This window comes from Calonectris borealis, chromosome 7 (assembly GCF_964195595.1).
Source record: "Calonectris borealis chromosome 7, bCalBor7.hap1.2, whole genome shotgun sequence".
Classification (NCBI taxonomy): Eukaryota; Metazoa; Chordata; class Aves; order Procellariiformes; family Procellariidae; genus Calonectris; species Calonectris borealis.
Genome location: NC_134318.1, coordinates 20,524,921 through 20,540,993, shown reverse-complemented (window position 1 = coordinate 20,540,993; position 16,073 = coordinate 20,524,921). Strand labels below are relative to the sequence as shown.

The 16,073-nt window shown below is 44.8% G+C and overlaps 1 protein-coding gene across 8 annotated transcripts in view; it reads right to left on the bottom strand.

Annotated features, from left to right (window-relative positions):
• CAMK2G (calcium/calmodulin dependent protein kinase II gamma) overlaps positions 1–16,073 on the bottom strand; it is a 122,738-nt gene that overhangs the window by 64,930 nt on the left and 41,735 nt on the right. For all 8 annotated transcript variants that reach the window (XM_075155370.1, XM_075155366.1, XM_075155365.1 and 5 more), the window contains exon 3: positions 4,116–4,175. In XM_075155370.1, coding sequence (XP_075011471.1) covers positions 4,116–4,175 — 60 coding nt within the window. The remainder of the gene's footprint in view (positions 1–4,115; positions 4,176–16,073) is intronic.

Genomic DNA, 16,073 nt, shown 5'->3' with positions numbered 1-16,073 from the left:
CATTCTCTCCTACATGTTCCCAAATACATCCATGTCAAACGCCCACAAGATTTATAGATAAGTGAATCACTGAACAGTAAGTTGTCCAAGAAGTGGAATTCCCCATACAGCCGTGACTCTTGCCAACTTCCACAGACACTTTATCTGCTTATGGACAGTGGGGTCTTAATGATGTTGCCTTCTGCCTCTCTTTAACACTCCCATCCTCAGTAATAAGTGCATCTTTTTTGCCTCTAAAACTGGATGGAGTGAACAGATCACTGACTGACCTCCACCCAATTCTGCTGTATTTGGTGAGCATGGCTGGCAAATAGTTTCTCTGGACCAGAACGCAAAATACTCTAGAAAGTTGTCAGGAGGAAAAAAAACAAGTTGAAAGTTAGGGAAAGAAGTCCTTCCTCTACTGAACTAAAGTCTGAGGTGACCAGCTATAACGGCACATTCAAAAGGATGGTTCACAATGAGAACACGGTACATACCATGAGTCAGAAATCAGAAAATTGCCTCAAGTCAACTTTCTTCTGTCCAGACAAAAAACCTTACTGCAACACTAAGCTCTTAGAAGGATTACTCCACTGTGATTACCTTGGCGATAATGTGCATCTGAAGACAAGCGAAACACCCAATTACAGAGCAATACCCTATAATAAGAGCTGCGATTTGATGAAGGCATGTTAGGATAACTCAGAAAGTGGTCATTTCACAAAGAGCAACAGCAAATGGAAATATCACCGTTATTTTGTACCTAGAGTGACCTTTATTTTATCAGAGTAGCAGTGTTATAGTCAGTGTGTTGCAGTCCAGAATCTCCATAGCAGAATTAACTGTCTTGCAGCAAATGGATAAGAACCACAAATTCAAAATAGGTTTGTTTTATATCCTGTGTACAGGCAGGAGAGAAAAGCAGCCCACCTCGCAGTCTTAACTTTCAATCCTCTGCCCCAGACTCACTAGAGGCTCAGGTCACTGTAGAAGAGCAGGACATGCTCCAACGCAGTTTGCAACAAAAACAGTAACAACAAAACTTCATGGGGAAATTAAAGCAAGCCCAAAATCTGCAGAATTCTTCGGGATTGGTGCAGTGTTACTAGCATAGCTCACGCTAAGGCAACACAGCAAGTATTCAACCAGAAAAGTTTACAACATAGAATGGCAGTAAGTAGGTGATTACTAACTGCTAATATGCATTTCAAGGAATAACCTACCGCTATGTCAGAACAACATGTTTCTCTTCTATGACAATGTAACAAGTCTAAGGAATACGGGAGCAGCAATGCATGCAGCATCTGGACTTCAGCAAGGCTTCTGACAGCATCTTACATACTATTTCCATAAGCAATTTAGAAAAAATGTGTATTCAGAACTAGCTTACAATGGTGCATACAACTCATTGAAAAAACACACTCAAAATTGATCACTGCCAAACTGGAACAATGTATGAAGTGATATCTTCAAGAGTTTGCCTAGAGTCCAACAGTATTCAACAGTGTTATTAATTATCTACACGATGCAATATATGGCTTTGTTATTAAAGATCACGTTACTATGGGGGGAGTTGCAACCCTATTATACTATCAAAAGATAAATCAAAATGGTCTTGACAAAATGGGGGGGGAACCCACAGAGTGGATTTCTTCCTATTTGTTTTAATAAAGACAAATGTAATGTACCCTTCCATAGGAATCCTCATCTATACAAGACGGAAAAATTATTTGCTTGCCAGAAGTTCTGCAGAAAGTTGCCTGGAGCAATGATGCGTCAGAAAACAAATGTGCATCAACAATGTATTTAAATGACAAGTTTCACAGGCTGATGTGAAAACAAGACTATCTTTGGTAGGACAGGTGAAACAATTCTTCCCCCTCTAGTCGGCACCGACATGGCCTTAGAATCTTATGTCCAGTTTTGGCCATCACATTATCACACTTCTAGAAAGATACGAAGCAACTGGAGAGAGTCCAGGGAAAGGGGCGGGGGGAGAAGGCAAAAAAAAAAAAAAAAAAAAGACTGGAGGTCTAGAAAACATGACATTTGAGAAAAGATTGAAAGAACTGGGTTTGTTTAGTCTGAAGAAAAAGAAGACTAAAAAGAGACATGATAACAGTCTTCAAATATGTAAAAGATTGTTACAAGAAAGAAAAACTACTTTCCACATATACTCCAGATAGAACTAGAAACAACAAGCTAAGATAGCAGCAAAGTATGTTTTCTCTAATGTCTAAATGACAGAAAAATCAAACATTTGAAAGATTGCCACTAGGGGCTGTGGAAGCATTAAAGGTTTTTAAGAACAAACAAGCCTGGAACCAGCCAGGTATAAAACGTTTTCACAGGACTCCTGAACGGACCATATGACTTCCTGAGGTCTTATTCCACACACTCTGATTCTGTGTTGTAGGCATAAAACTTAATTCCCTTATTGCTATTTGTGACCACCCGTTGAGTTTAGAATGACTGGTCTCTTCATCTTAAAAGAAAAACTTTCCTTTCTAGGAAGACAAGAAATGCTCTGTAGAAAATGCAAGAACCACTGACATTCCCCCAAACTGTCTCTTCCAAACCACAATACAACAGGGACAAGCATTGCCACTCATTACAGATGAGGAACAAGCTGTAGAATTGAACCAGGAAAATGGTATGCTCCTGTTTTCGGTGCGGTTTACTTATAAAAGTGGTTTTCCTCTTATGTATAATTTTTACTCTATGAGAGGCCTGGCAAGAAAAGATGTAAGAAATGATAAGGAGAGAGGATGAAAGTGAAGTTAAGGCCAAAATAAAAAGTTACATCACCTACTAAACTAAGCGCAACAAGTCTTACGGGGCAAATGAAGCTCAATAACTAGCTAATACGAGTTTTAGTCATTCTGAATATTGCCAAGCAATAAATTTGCCGGCCAATATATTCAGCAGTGCAAATTACTGTAGGAAGTGGCCACTGCTCCTCTCTTCATGCCATACCTCCCCAACTACACTCAGATGCAACAAAGCTCTTTCTGCTGCAAAGCTGCTACTAAAGTACTTTGCATTTTGTGAGGTCCTGAGCTTGTGGAAATTGCTTCTTCATCACGCATGGAATAGGCTACAGATGCTAGTCCACGGAGTATGCTGTAAGGCACCTTTCCTCTCACAGGTCTTCAGAGGACAGGAGTAAACCAGACACATGCCCTTAAGACATCATCTACACTGACAGCTAGGGTTATGCAAAAGAAGGTCAATGTAATGCATCACAGGTTTCCCAGACAGGAATATTTAACAATGGTTTGGTTGGAGGTGGCAGTTTGGTATTTCTCCATGTTTTGTTAAATAAATGAACTCAAATTAGACCTTAGCTAGGATCCTAGAGGCTTTATTTATTTAAAGATCCTAAAAAGGGGATTATTAATGGTCCAAATTTTTTGCTCAAAGCAACTTCCAGCAATGTGAAATTTCTTTAAAAGAAAACAGGACAAACTTCCACGGTGCTTTGGAACTAGATAAAAATCCATGCCTTCTCTCTACACTTCAGTAAATAATGTAGTTTTGGTTTGAAGTTGTGCCTTATTTTGCCTCTTCCTGTATTTCTACACAAAACTATTCCCTTTACTCCATTGCTATTGTGGTTTTTTTTTTTTTTTTTACCAAGGCCAAAATGGGCAATTTGGGTTTTGGTCTCTTGTTTTTAGAGTAAGTGGCCACTGTAATGAGAAGAGCTGACACATTAGCCCACCCTCCTTTAACTTTGGGCATGTCACTGAATACAGCATTTAAATGGACACGTCAAAAAGTGCCAAGAGGAGGAAACAGAAGACAGGTGTGGGGAAAACACACACAACAGCTCACTCCTGTTGCAGAACATCAGAAGAGCAGACAAGAGTTGTGCATCGCCCGAGGAGCAGGGACAGCTCTCCACGGGCGAGCGGACACAGCACACTTTGGTCAACATGTGGGCCAGGATGCTAAGGAATGGGACAGGGTCACATGCAGAATTTGTCAAAGAGAGAAACTGAGGTGATATCAACAGGCAAGTTTGAGAAGTTGTTGTGAACATTCAGAATACATCTGCTCTCTTACAGCGCACTAGATGAGACGCATTACTCCTCTCTCACCCCCATCCCTCTGAGCCCAAGGAGATTTACCAATATTTGGATGCTTTAGAAGTCGGCAGATTCGAGCTTCACGTTCCAGTTTCTGGTGATCTGAAAGGGAATAAGAAACAAGGCATTAAGCACCACAACTCTGAACTAAGCTCTTGTTCATATTCAATGGAGAAAGGAACACAGTGACCCAGCAGACATCCAGAGGGCTGGGCATTACTGGAACACGACTGTCTCCCAAAACCTCACAGCTGTTTCAGGCGAGGCCTATGCAGCCGAGGCTGCGGGAGGACCTCCGCTCCCGCTACAGAGCTAGCGCTAAACTGATATTCCCTCCTTGGATTCAAAGTGAGCAGCAGCAGAGGCAAAGACGCCGCTCCTCCATCAGCCTCACAAATATGCAAAGCCACTTCCAGTGACATCCCTTCTGAGACTTACCCTCTTCTCCAAGGCTGGACAGAAGGAGAAGTCTCTGAAGAAACGGCCCACATGAAATGGGAAAAGGACCTGCTTCCAGTCCAGAGAAACACTGAGGAAGAAGGGCAGAGTAGGAGGGAGAAATCCTGCTAGGGCACAGCCATCACATGAAGTAGGGAACTCTGTCAGCTCCAGTGTACCGTAAAGGTAACTGTACTTCAGTACCCATGGACAGACTTGCTGGTGAAATGCTGATCAAGCATTTCGAGATCTCCAGGCGAGAACTTCTGCCCAAATGCTAAGTATGCTTATTTCAGCCCAAAGGCAACATCAGTTCGAGCACGACTGTCATCTGGATGAAAGAAAAAAATATCAAGGAGAGTAAAAAATGACTTCTCCTCCCTAGAAATGTAACGTGCTGAGTGCAAGGAAAGGAGAGGGAGCTAAAGCAACTCTGCCCATCTCAGCCAAGAAGCAGGGGGCCTTTTAGCCACTAAAGCTCAGACAGGAGATTTTTCACTACAGCGATCATTGAGTCCTGAACTTTCACTACAAAGCCCCCATCCTCTCAAGTGAAATGCTTACATTGGACAAGCACAGCTTCACTGAAAAGATCTGAGTGAAGCAATTCTTTTAGGCAGCCTTAGCAGCTGCTGAACTCTAGACTTTTGGGGATGCAGATGCCTAGAAAGAGGCAAGAAGCAAGGACTGCCCTTCCTCCCCAGTCCAGCCATCAAAAGAACATAGCAAGGGGAAGGAGCAGTCCCTGCCTGCTCTTGACATTTCTTCTGTAGCAGATCTTCAGCACACAGGCTTAAAAAACACACCTTCTCTGCATCCCCTGTGACACACAAGTCTTCTCCACAGGAGTAAGCAGGACCCTTGGTTGGTCGGGCTACTCAGCAGATCACTGGTAGGAAAGCAGCATCCTCTGATTTATAAGAAACTCACTGAAGACCCACTTCAATAAAGCCATACTGCACTGCTCTGCCTGAGAACAGCCTGTGCAGCTCCATGGTCTCTGCGTGGTCTTCCCTTCCCTTTGTAAAGGAAGGATTTGGGCAACTGTTCTCTTCCCCACGAGCAGAAGACAGAGACTGAGCCAGATCTCAGCTCAGAACACTTTTCTCTCCCAGGCTGGGAATAGCAGCTCAGGGCACTGCAGGATTTCTGTCTTCTTTCCCACTGCTGAACTGTAGAAAATGTCCCAATTAATATTTTATAGGGCTGAGACGTGCTTACATCCTCATCTGCTATTGTTCAGGGATGGAGGAAGGTAAATTACCCCTTTCATCTCTCCTTCCTTCTCAGTCCTGGAAATTATTGTTGTTGTTGCATATATTTTACCATTGTATGCCAGAACCACTCTCAAATAAAGTAGCAGGCAGCAAGAAAGCCTGGAGAGATTCCACACTCCCGAGGCCTGGTGCAGTGCAAGCGCTTTCTCACCTCTGTTGCTGGGGAGGGGTGGGGGTGCCTCCGCTCCCCTTTCAGCAGCATCTCTCACAAATTAAGTTTTGCAGAACACAGCTGCAAGGTAATAGACTGTGCTGCACACTCTGCCTTCGGGCCAGATTCTCACAGCAGGACAACAGTTTAAGATAAACTATCCATAGCCCGCTTGCACGCCTGGGTCTTGCAAATTCCCCACTTACCCTCCCAGCTCTACTTGGAACTCCTACAGAAGGGGATCCTTCATCCACCCGGATCACATTGCCCTCGTGCGCAGTTACACTTGCTGAGAATCTGTTCCCAAGTACAAGGACACAGGGAAGCAGACAGCAAAAACAGCTGAGCAAAGGGGGAAGGAGAGGTAAGAGCTCACCACGTGCTACTCAGCCACCGAGTCCTGACAGCCAGGACAGACAGCTGACAGGAGCAAGGCTCAAACAAAATGACATAACCATCAAAATGCCATGGGAGATGTAAATCAAGAGCAATTGCTCCCCTGAAATCCTACACCATCGTGCAGAGGGAGGGGAGCGGGCAGGGCAGCTAGTGATCATGGGCAGCAGCCACACCAGAACTTGTGACAAGAGGTCATCACCCCGCACCCCATCCCTCCAGCGCCACACAGCCTGGCCGGAGACCAGAGGAGGAGTACAGCGCTCCGGTCACAAGGTACAGGAAACTATTTCTGGTCAGGGGGAAAGCATACCACACTCCTCTGTCTCCAGGGCAACAAAACAGGCAAACTCAAGCACAACTTGCAGAGAGAAAGCACACTCCAGCCCCGGGAGCACCAGCAGCCAGCCGCCACAACCGAGAGCAGCAAAAGGTCAGGCTGGGCGGGTTTCCTGCTGTGGGTCTTGGAGGATCATGGATCCCGTTCCTGCAGGGTCACCCGTCCCGCTGTAGGCAGCACCAGAACACAGCCCAACCTCTGACTTGAAAGAGCCCCCCCCCACCCCATCCCCAAAGAGAGCCCCTTTTTAAATCTTTCATTGCCTGGTGGCTTTTGGCACAGTGCAGGCATTTGACTCTCGTTCCAGGGGTCAATGGCAGAGTGGATTTGGTTCTTGCAGGGAACAACCCGTATCTAAATGCATAAGGAATAAACATGGAGCTGCAAATTTTCTACCTTTCTCTGGTCTAACAATGCTTATTCCCAGTGGGAGACTGAAAAAACAAAACTCTGCGAGTCCAGCAGAGCAATCAAAAGGCTGGGCTTTAACACATCTCTTATACAGGGTCTCACTGAACCTGAAAATTGCAAAGTATTCTTACCTGTATCAGAAGAATGATGAAAAGACAACATGGGTTCAGATTCCTGCCTTACCAAGAGCTTGCAAAGCAAATAATTTCTCCTCCCTCTGCCCAAAAGATCAAATTTATTTTTGCAAGCCATTTGTGGAGTGAAGGTGATTATTCTTAATGCACAGTGGAAGTACACCTCGTCGCTAACAAACACAGCAACACATCTGACCTACCTTACAGGATTCCAGGCCTGGGATATTAGGCCTATTTCCCACCCTTCACAAACTACGAAATTCAACCAGCAATTTCCATAACTTGCCTAAAATACAGTATATTCTTTAGAAAACGTAAGGATTCACATTCAAGACTTAAAGTGATAAATAAAGCCATACACCCACAGAAGTTACTCCAAATGTTAGTTACCCTTCCTGTTAAAATTTAGCACTGCCGTTCCAAGTCTGAATTCATCTACCTCCTGCTTCCAAATATTGGATTTCATTAAGCTCTTTTCCTGCTACGTTACAGAGCTGTCTAGCCCTAAACAATAGCTGATGCTTAAAACTTAAGTACAGGATATTACAAACACTCATCTAATATTCATTTACTGTTTTCCAGCCAAAAAAAAAGAGAATCTTGCTATTTGGACAATTCTTCTATCTACAGTCTGAAGCAATGAGTATCTACATGGACAGAAAAGTGCAGTCTATGTAGCTCTTTTGTAGCAAAATTTAAAACGTAAATGCTTAAGGAGATGGTACTTAAAAACAGCAGGAGAAAACTTTCTCATGTTTGATACACAAACTAAGGTGTGACTATCTATTTCTCTTTATTAGTCCTTTATATGATATGATTTCTGCATCTTGGTTCAGCATGTCAGACTACATTTAAACCAAGCATCTTTAACGTTATTGCTCTGTAAATACTGCGCTAAGTGTCATTCTAGTAACGTTAATACAGGGTTTCTTCAGAATATACCTGGTAAGAAACTGGCTGTTCAGAGAACTGGGATTTCTTTGGGTTGGGTTTTGATTTGTCTAGGGATTTACTTTAATAGAAAACAAGAATGATTGTGTTAGCACCATTTGTGAGAGTTAAGGACCTGCAAAAATGACACTGCTTCACTTCATGCAAACATGCTGTCTATTCACTGGGACAGGACTGCTCATGCACAATAGAGGGACAGAAGTGGCCACGCACAATTAATAACGTCACAGCTGTAAGAATCTCTAACTGAGCAGGTTAAAACAAAAACAACCCTGCCTGAGTACAGAAGACAGCAGACCAAAACCGTGATAATTTGGTCTGTATGTTCTAAATGCATCAAACTTCAGCAGATAGACAGGATAATGTGATGTAAAAGAAAGATGTACCCAACAGAAATAAAAAACAAAATGCAGATAGCTTTACTTCACGAAAATCTGGCAATCTCCAGCAGGGTGGGGAATATGACTAGTTTTATATTGATGCACATTTCTTACTCTTTTGTAAGAAAATCCTTTCATTGTCTGACCACTTCAGTCTGTTACCCCAAAGATGTAGTGGCAGAGATGGATGAGTAGTGTAAGACCCAACTTCTGGGCTCCATTCTTCTCCAGGGAATCACTTCCCAGTTTTCTACTCTAGCCATTACACGCACGGCTGCTTCGTAGGAGATTTTTCCTCACCAGGTCCTTCTCCTCCAAGGGTACCCGAGGCCTGGAGGAGATCACTTTCAGACACACAGTCAGGGCACAGGACATCTACAAATCCAAGTAGTCTAGAGCTGTCAAGTGAAAACATTTACATAACAGCAACAAAAAAAAAGATGAAGAAAAAGGTCACTGTGCCTAATCAGCCTGGTAGGAAGCTGTGCTGAGGAGAAGGGGCTGCCAGGGAAGCACAGGCAGACCTGTCTGCATGGAGCTGAGCTCTGCAAAAGGCAGAGTCTGAAGACAGACACCTGCAACAAACCTGAAAAGGAGATCAGTCCCAAGCAAGCGGGGTGAGGGCCAAACTTGAGCCGGGGAGCAGGAGAAGATGGTGTCAGGTGCCGACACTGCCACCCTGCACAGGCAGCACAGCACGAAACCCTCCCAGCTTCGGACATAGCTATGATGCCCTGACTGACTCCCGCTCCCCAGAGATGCGGAGAGGAGTTTTGTTTCAGCTGCAGGCAGCTGCCACGCAAACACGCTTTCCAGCCAGAGTCTTGCCACAAGCTCCTCAAAGGACCAGTGACCGGGGAGGTTGAAAGAGATGTGCCCTTTGCACCCCATCCCCTCCACCTGCCCAAGGAACGCTGACATTTATTGCTGTAGGAACAAACGTCAGCAAAACCACACCTATTTCAGGTAGTTCCTTCTCCTGGCAAGCAGAAGCAGAAGACAGCATTAAAAACTAATTGAAAGAGTGGACAAAACAGTTCTTAAGTCAAACCAAGATTTATCAGTGAAAGTGATTAATTTTACACCTACCAGAAAATGAGGTGGAAAAAGTTAATTCTACCATACTTTCTTCAACAAGCATTAGAAACAGCACCGTTTCAAAACGGTTTGACGTGCAAAGGAGCACACCCACAGCAGTGTTTACTGGCTTACTTTACCAAACTGCAGCTATACTGAGGTCCTGTGGCTAAAGCTCACTCTTTATTTAGTACACCTCCCTTAAGGGGGGGGGGGGGGGAAAGGGGGGGCAACTTTTAGCAGTCTAAAAGCTTAGCCACCCCAATGGGAAGGCAGATTCTTTCCTAAATGCAGTAAAATGAAGCAGTAACAAAACTAACGCTTAGTTGTGAATCATCTCTGATGAGAAACTGTGTCATGAAGAAAAAAACCCTGCTCCTTCCTTTACCAATACACAATCTTCCTGCTCTCAACCGGCTGCTCAATACTGCAGTCCACCTGTCTTCATCCTGCACTAGGACCATGCTCTATCCTTGCTGTTAAAGGAGGCTCGAAGCTATCATTCCTGTGGGAACACATTCTAGATTACATTTCTGAGAATGGGAAGAGTCCGGAAGAGGAATCAAACCCAAAGCAATAAATTCAGTTTGATTGCTGTCATCATGCCAATTCCGGGAGATAGTCAATTAGTGCCAGCTGCTAAGATATCATTTGAGTTGCTTCAAGACAGAAATCGAATTTGCATCAAATACATTTTGTAGTGTGAGACTAGTCTGAGCCTTCAGGTTCCTTCATGCTTTTCTTTGCTTGTTTAAATTTAAAATTCCTCTCTGAGATATTTCCAGCAAAAGAGAGATAGCTCCCTCATCCTGCACTTCAAGCCACAGACTTTCCCCCATATTCTCTTATTTTTCCAACAGGACTGCGCTACAGAACAGCTGAGATCTCTCAGCATTTGCAATAGGGTGGCACAGGACAGCATCCCATGCCACACCACCACTTTAAACGTGAATACCAGCAAGTCTCAGATCACCACCATTTCCCCTTCTGCAGAAGTTAGTAGAAACAAACAAAAAATCATCCTAGGCCTTAAGAATAACCAGAGGCCCCCGTGGATTCTGTATATCCTTTCTGACAAGAGCTAACAGTAGATGCCTGAAGAAAAATATAAAGAAAATAAGCATATAACGACACTTCCCAAACACTCTCCCTCCCTGCCTCCAACTATCTGCAGCTCAGGACTTCGACGTTTCCATTTCAGTGTTTCTACATTGCCATTTCAAAGACCAGCCAAAATTAATAAATCTGTAACAGCATACTACTCCCATTGCAGGAGACACTTCTGAAAGCCCAAGTCTGTTTTCCAGCCTCCCAGTGCAGAACGACCCCAGTGGCACACCGTCCCAGGCGTGAGGGCAGAGGCGCACCCATCCCCTACCACCACCAGCAGCATCGCAAGAGTCAAAGTCACTAAGGGAAAGACACGGCTGGAGAGAGCAAGTGAAGATGAAACAGCAAAGCTCCACTTTTCTCACCCAGTGAAAGCTAGAGAAACAAGACGGTGGTGAAATCCTCATCACTTGCCTTCAGCTACTGAGAGAGGAGGAGGTTCAAGTGCCAATAGGACACAATAGACAAACACAAGACTTCTTTCAAGAAATGCTGGCAGACGTACTTTCTGACAAAGCTTTTCCTCTAGCAAAACCACTAATAATATTACCTTGTAACAGCCTTTTCCCACGCTCTCCCAATCTCCCAGAAACAAACAACTCCACACGTAAAAGTGTAATACTACCCCTAAAAGTACATACACACATGGATCTTAAAGACAGCCAGAAAGCTCACACAGTTGGTAACAAGCTGTGTTTCCACACACTAGTATCCCTGAACCCCTTGGTATTACTTTACTGGAAAAACAAAACAAACAAAATAAATGGAACGAACTACGTGAACTTAGAACAGAATTTCCAGGTTTTTGTTCAAGTAATGCAGAAATTAGACTATCAACACCACAGAGTAGAAGTTTAAGTAATTATATTTGTACCTCTGACGAGCACCCTGGAGAGTGGGCCAGGGAAATTTATTCTTTTCCAATATTTCATTACCTTGTACTTACTTTGCAAAGATAATCTAACTGAAGGCAGATATGAACATGTGTACAACAGTGGCAAAAGGAAAGAAGGTATTAAAAATACCTAAAACAGATGTATCTCTTTAAAAAAGTCATAGTGTGCACCTTTGCCATTGCAGTTTCTACGCCCTGTGTTATTCAAAGCTGCCTTTTCTTTTCACACGCACATTTTTCAGTTTACCAGCAAACAACTTGTCCAATATTTTTCTTTGTGTTATCCCGCAGGTGGACCTGGTAAGGGAAGGAGAATTCCTGTCCTCTTGCTTTCAGCAGGAATGCATACCCTGAGTATTATCTATTGTACACATCATAAAGCAAAAGAAAAGCAACCTGATGTGCATGTTAAGAGGAAGTGGGGAGCTTGGGCTCTCACAGACACCAGCAACTTTCCAGGAACTTCAAGAGTCAAAGGAGGTCAAATTACTGATCAGCGCAGCCTCACAGCTATAGGTAAGAGTCATCTCAGTCACAATTAACAATGTGAACACACGGGGGTTAAGTGTACTCAAGCCTGATATACCATTCCTTGCCTACAAAGGCACAGATAAAGCCAGACTGGGTGTTTTCTCTCTCTCAGAGAAAACTTCCACCATTCAGCTTAGGTTCTTGCCTACAGCAGATCCCACGGTTTGACCAAAGCCAGCACTGCAAAGCAACATGAAATCTGAATGCATGTGCATACACCAGTATATAGAAAGGGAAGGACCAAGCACCCCAGCCATCCACTGCAGGCATAGTCCTTTGCTTCACATTTGAGATCAACTCAGAATCTGGGCAAGGGACCTCCTTCTGAGTTTGCTACAGCACTCAGAGCAGGATTTTTTAAACCCCTTGACGAGACATCCCTCCACAGCATCCACTGCCCCCTCCCCATTTGACCCATCCTTCCCCACAAGCCACAGGCCCTACAGCCCCTGCTCTTCAGGCTGTTTCAAAAGCTGTTCCCAGTCTTATTCAGCCAAAAGCAATGGGCCAAGTAGAGCCTAGTGGATTCAGCCTGAAGCTTCGGTGTCAGCGCAGCCACTGAAAAATGAGCCAGCACCATGAGCACATTAGGAGGGTGGAGGACTGCAGATATCTGCAGAGGCCAAAGCACCATTCAGGCCCCAGTCAAAGTCTTCAGTAAGCTCTGACATGACACACAGGCCGTTCCTCATGTACAAGCCCTGCTCTGGTCCACACCTCCTCTCAGGGCATACCAGTTCCTCTTGCTGGCAAGATAAATGTCTCTTCATCTCCCTGGTCATCCTTCCCATGTTGCCAGTGGGATATACAAGGCCTGTGCAACTCGTCTTTATTCTATGTTTGCTTTTCCCATCAACTAGTTACTTTAGTTACTAAAAACCAATGAAGAATTTCCAAGAGCCTCTGATCTGAATTTCATTCCCCCTCTTTTTTCCTGCTAGCCATCAGCTTATTTTGTGCCACCGTGATGGAGGCAAGTCATAGAGGGAACATCCCTTCCAGGTTTGGTGGTGAACAGGTGGGAAGGAAACGTTTCCCCACAGAGGCTACCTTCCAAACTGTGTGCTAGGTTAACACCTATGGCCACAGAAGTCGGTACCTACAGTCTGCTGCAATAATCAAGAATTCTACCAACTGGCCGTTAAAACTACCCACCAATTCACCAACTCCACCTGCTTCATTGGCTACTCCAAAGAGTGCCATTTCTTGCTTCTACAAGATTTCTTCCTTGCTCAGGGTGGAATGAGACACGAGGAAAGCCGGCGCTGCAGTGAGAGGTACTGGGAACCATTCCTGCAGCAGCGCGTTGTAGCTCTCCTCTGAAGCAATACATCCTCCAGCTGACAACAACAAAAACACAGCCACCTTCCTCCTGAGCTGAAGCACTGGAGATCACCAACCACAAACACTGACAGGCAGATATAAGCACAGCAAAGGGCAGTAATTCTTTTATCTCGTTTTATCTGCTGTGGCCAGGAGGCGTTAACTGCACCCGCCACAGTCCTGACACAGGAAGAAGTGTGGTGTAATTGTATTCCCTCTAAGAACGGTGCAACTGCTGTGCTGTCCAGCCTAGCGGGGCATTTGCGAGAAGGCCCCCACCACGTTTGTGATGAGTGTAACTGCGTATTTTAGCTCTCCTTGGGCTATTGGGTTAGTGTAATTTCAAAAGCTTGAGAGCGCCTACATCCCAGAGAAAGGAAGAACTGTGGGATACAAACACAATGAGCAAAAAGAATGAAGTTCTCAAACCAGAAGATGCTGAGCTCCACAGCTTTGAATGGTCAAACAATTTCCCCTTTCTTGCACCAAAACAGAGCAAAAATTAGTACAACCCTCTGTTGCGGTCACTTCAGACCTCATATCCTGTAAGAAGACCTTCAGTTCAGAGCACTTGTCTAGCCTAACTCTCAAAACACAGACCCCCATACCACCTGCACCCCACCTCTGCACCAGAGCCCTCCCCTTCCTTCCCCACATGCAGTACCCCCCACCTCCTTCCCCCGGTAGGGCTGTGGTTCCCCTCCATTTTGCCTCCTGCAGCTCGCTCTTTCCTCTGCAGCCCCACATCCTGCAGCACACGTTCCCCAAGCCCATGTCCTGCAGCACCGCGTCGCCCCAGCTTCCTGCAACTCAGCCGGGAGACATACCCCTTCCCTGCCCCTGCAGCCCCCGGCTGCACGAGGGCAGCCCCAGTCCAGCCCTCCCATCCCTGGTTTCCCATCTGCAATGGCACCTTTTTTTTTTTAAACTGCATTTTACAAGTAAATCACGTGCTCAGCTGCTAGTTTGGGTGCAGAGCCAAGAAACACTCCAGTGCATGGGGGAGGGGAGCTGATGTATTTTTTGTTTCATGTGACCAGCTTACCAGCAACTTCACTGAGACCAAGAGCAGAATCTCCCCACACCCCCCTCCTTCACCACCAACCCCTTCCCCCAGACGCTCTCGCAGCAGAGATGTAGAGCAAATGCACAACAGGAGAGACTGGCACCTCATGTGACTACAGCCAACCTTGAAGTCAGAGAAGAGGTGAGACACCAGCCTCAAACCCCAGCTGATCGTCTGAAGGCTTACGTGCAAGGAGCTGATCTTTCCTATAAAACAGCGACGGGTCATGGAAAACTGGTGGCAGGAAAAATTAAAAAATACAGTATTAAAGGTAGGCAGAAGGAAGGAGCATGCTCTGCTGCTCCACAGGTGTTGGGGTGGTTCCTCCTACCCTGCTGGAAGCATGAGAGCCCCAAGAAATGCTGCAGTGCGAACGACGTCTGATGTCCTGACACGGCAACTCGAGAGTCCATCTGCACCTCTGAGCACGAGGCCTGGGGCAGCGTTACAGGCAGCATGCTGCCGTCTCCCATGCACAGAAAGGTGGAAGTTGTGGATTAGGGGATTAAGAGGCAGGAGCTGCAGTTACAATGCTAACTTCCACACACAGGTAACTACTTTTTTTTCATTAGAAAGCTGGGGGGGGGTGTGTTTCAGATCCAAGAGGCCGGCTGTAGAATGTGTGTTTAAATAAACAGCATCCCAACATGCTTTCATAGAGATTAAGAAGGGACAAGTGATTTTTGAAAGAAACATACAGTCTAAATTTTAGAGGGGTTCCACACACTTCCGGCAATGAGAGGGGCAGGACAATGTGCACGGTGGTGTCTCTTAGCTCACACACAGCTGTGCAATGTTTTTCTCAGCGGCTCTTTGCAGAGCTCTCTTTAATTGTCCCGAGACCTGCAGACCACAAGCAGAGATTTTGGGAAAATAGAAATTCTGGCAAATTTCTAGAAGACAGATACTTAAATGGGGGGAAAAAAAAAACCTATGTTAGAAAACAAACAAAAAAATCCCCATAGAAGAACAACTACTTCCATAGCATCTTTTGTTGGAGAATCTCTAGGTGTGTAACAAACGTTTACTATACAGCCTGAAAATCCCTGAAGCACAAGATTTTTTTTTCCTATCTTTAAAGACATGGAAGAGAAAAGCAGAGGTACTGAAACCAGAGACCATGTCAGTGACAAATCTGTGAACAAATTCAGATCTTTGGAATTTGAGCCTCTCTCTACCATGTTTTTCATCCTTCTGCAGAAAGAAAAATGAAGACAGATACAACGCAGTTCAAATCTAACGGATTTTGAGTAGTCGCTCAAACCAAAAACTGATAGGGGCAGCATTAGCACTGCTGCGATACCTCATCGCATCTCACTCTGGGAAGCATGAAATCCTACCTCAATGCCATACTAGGACCTAACAAATTTTTATTATAAGGTCCAGTGTTCAGAAGTGGAAAAAAAAAATTTAAAAATTTTAAAAAACAACATTTAGCCTGTTTGGGTGGAACTGCACTTGACAAGAGCACAGCCTGAAAACAGCTTCCTTAATGTGGAAGATCTGGCCTGTTTCAAGCA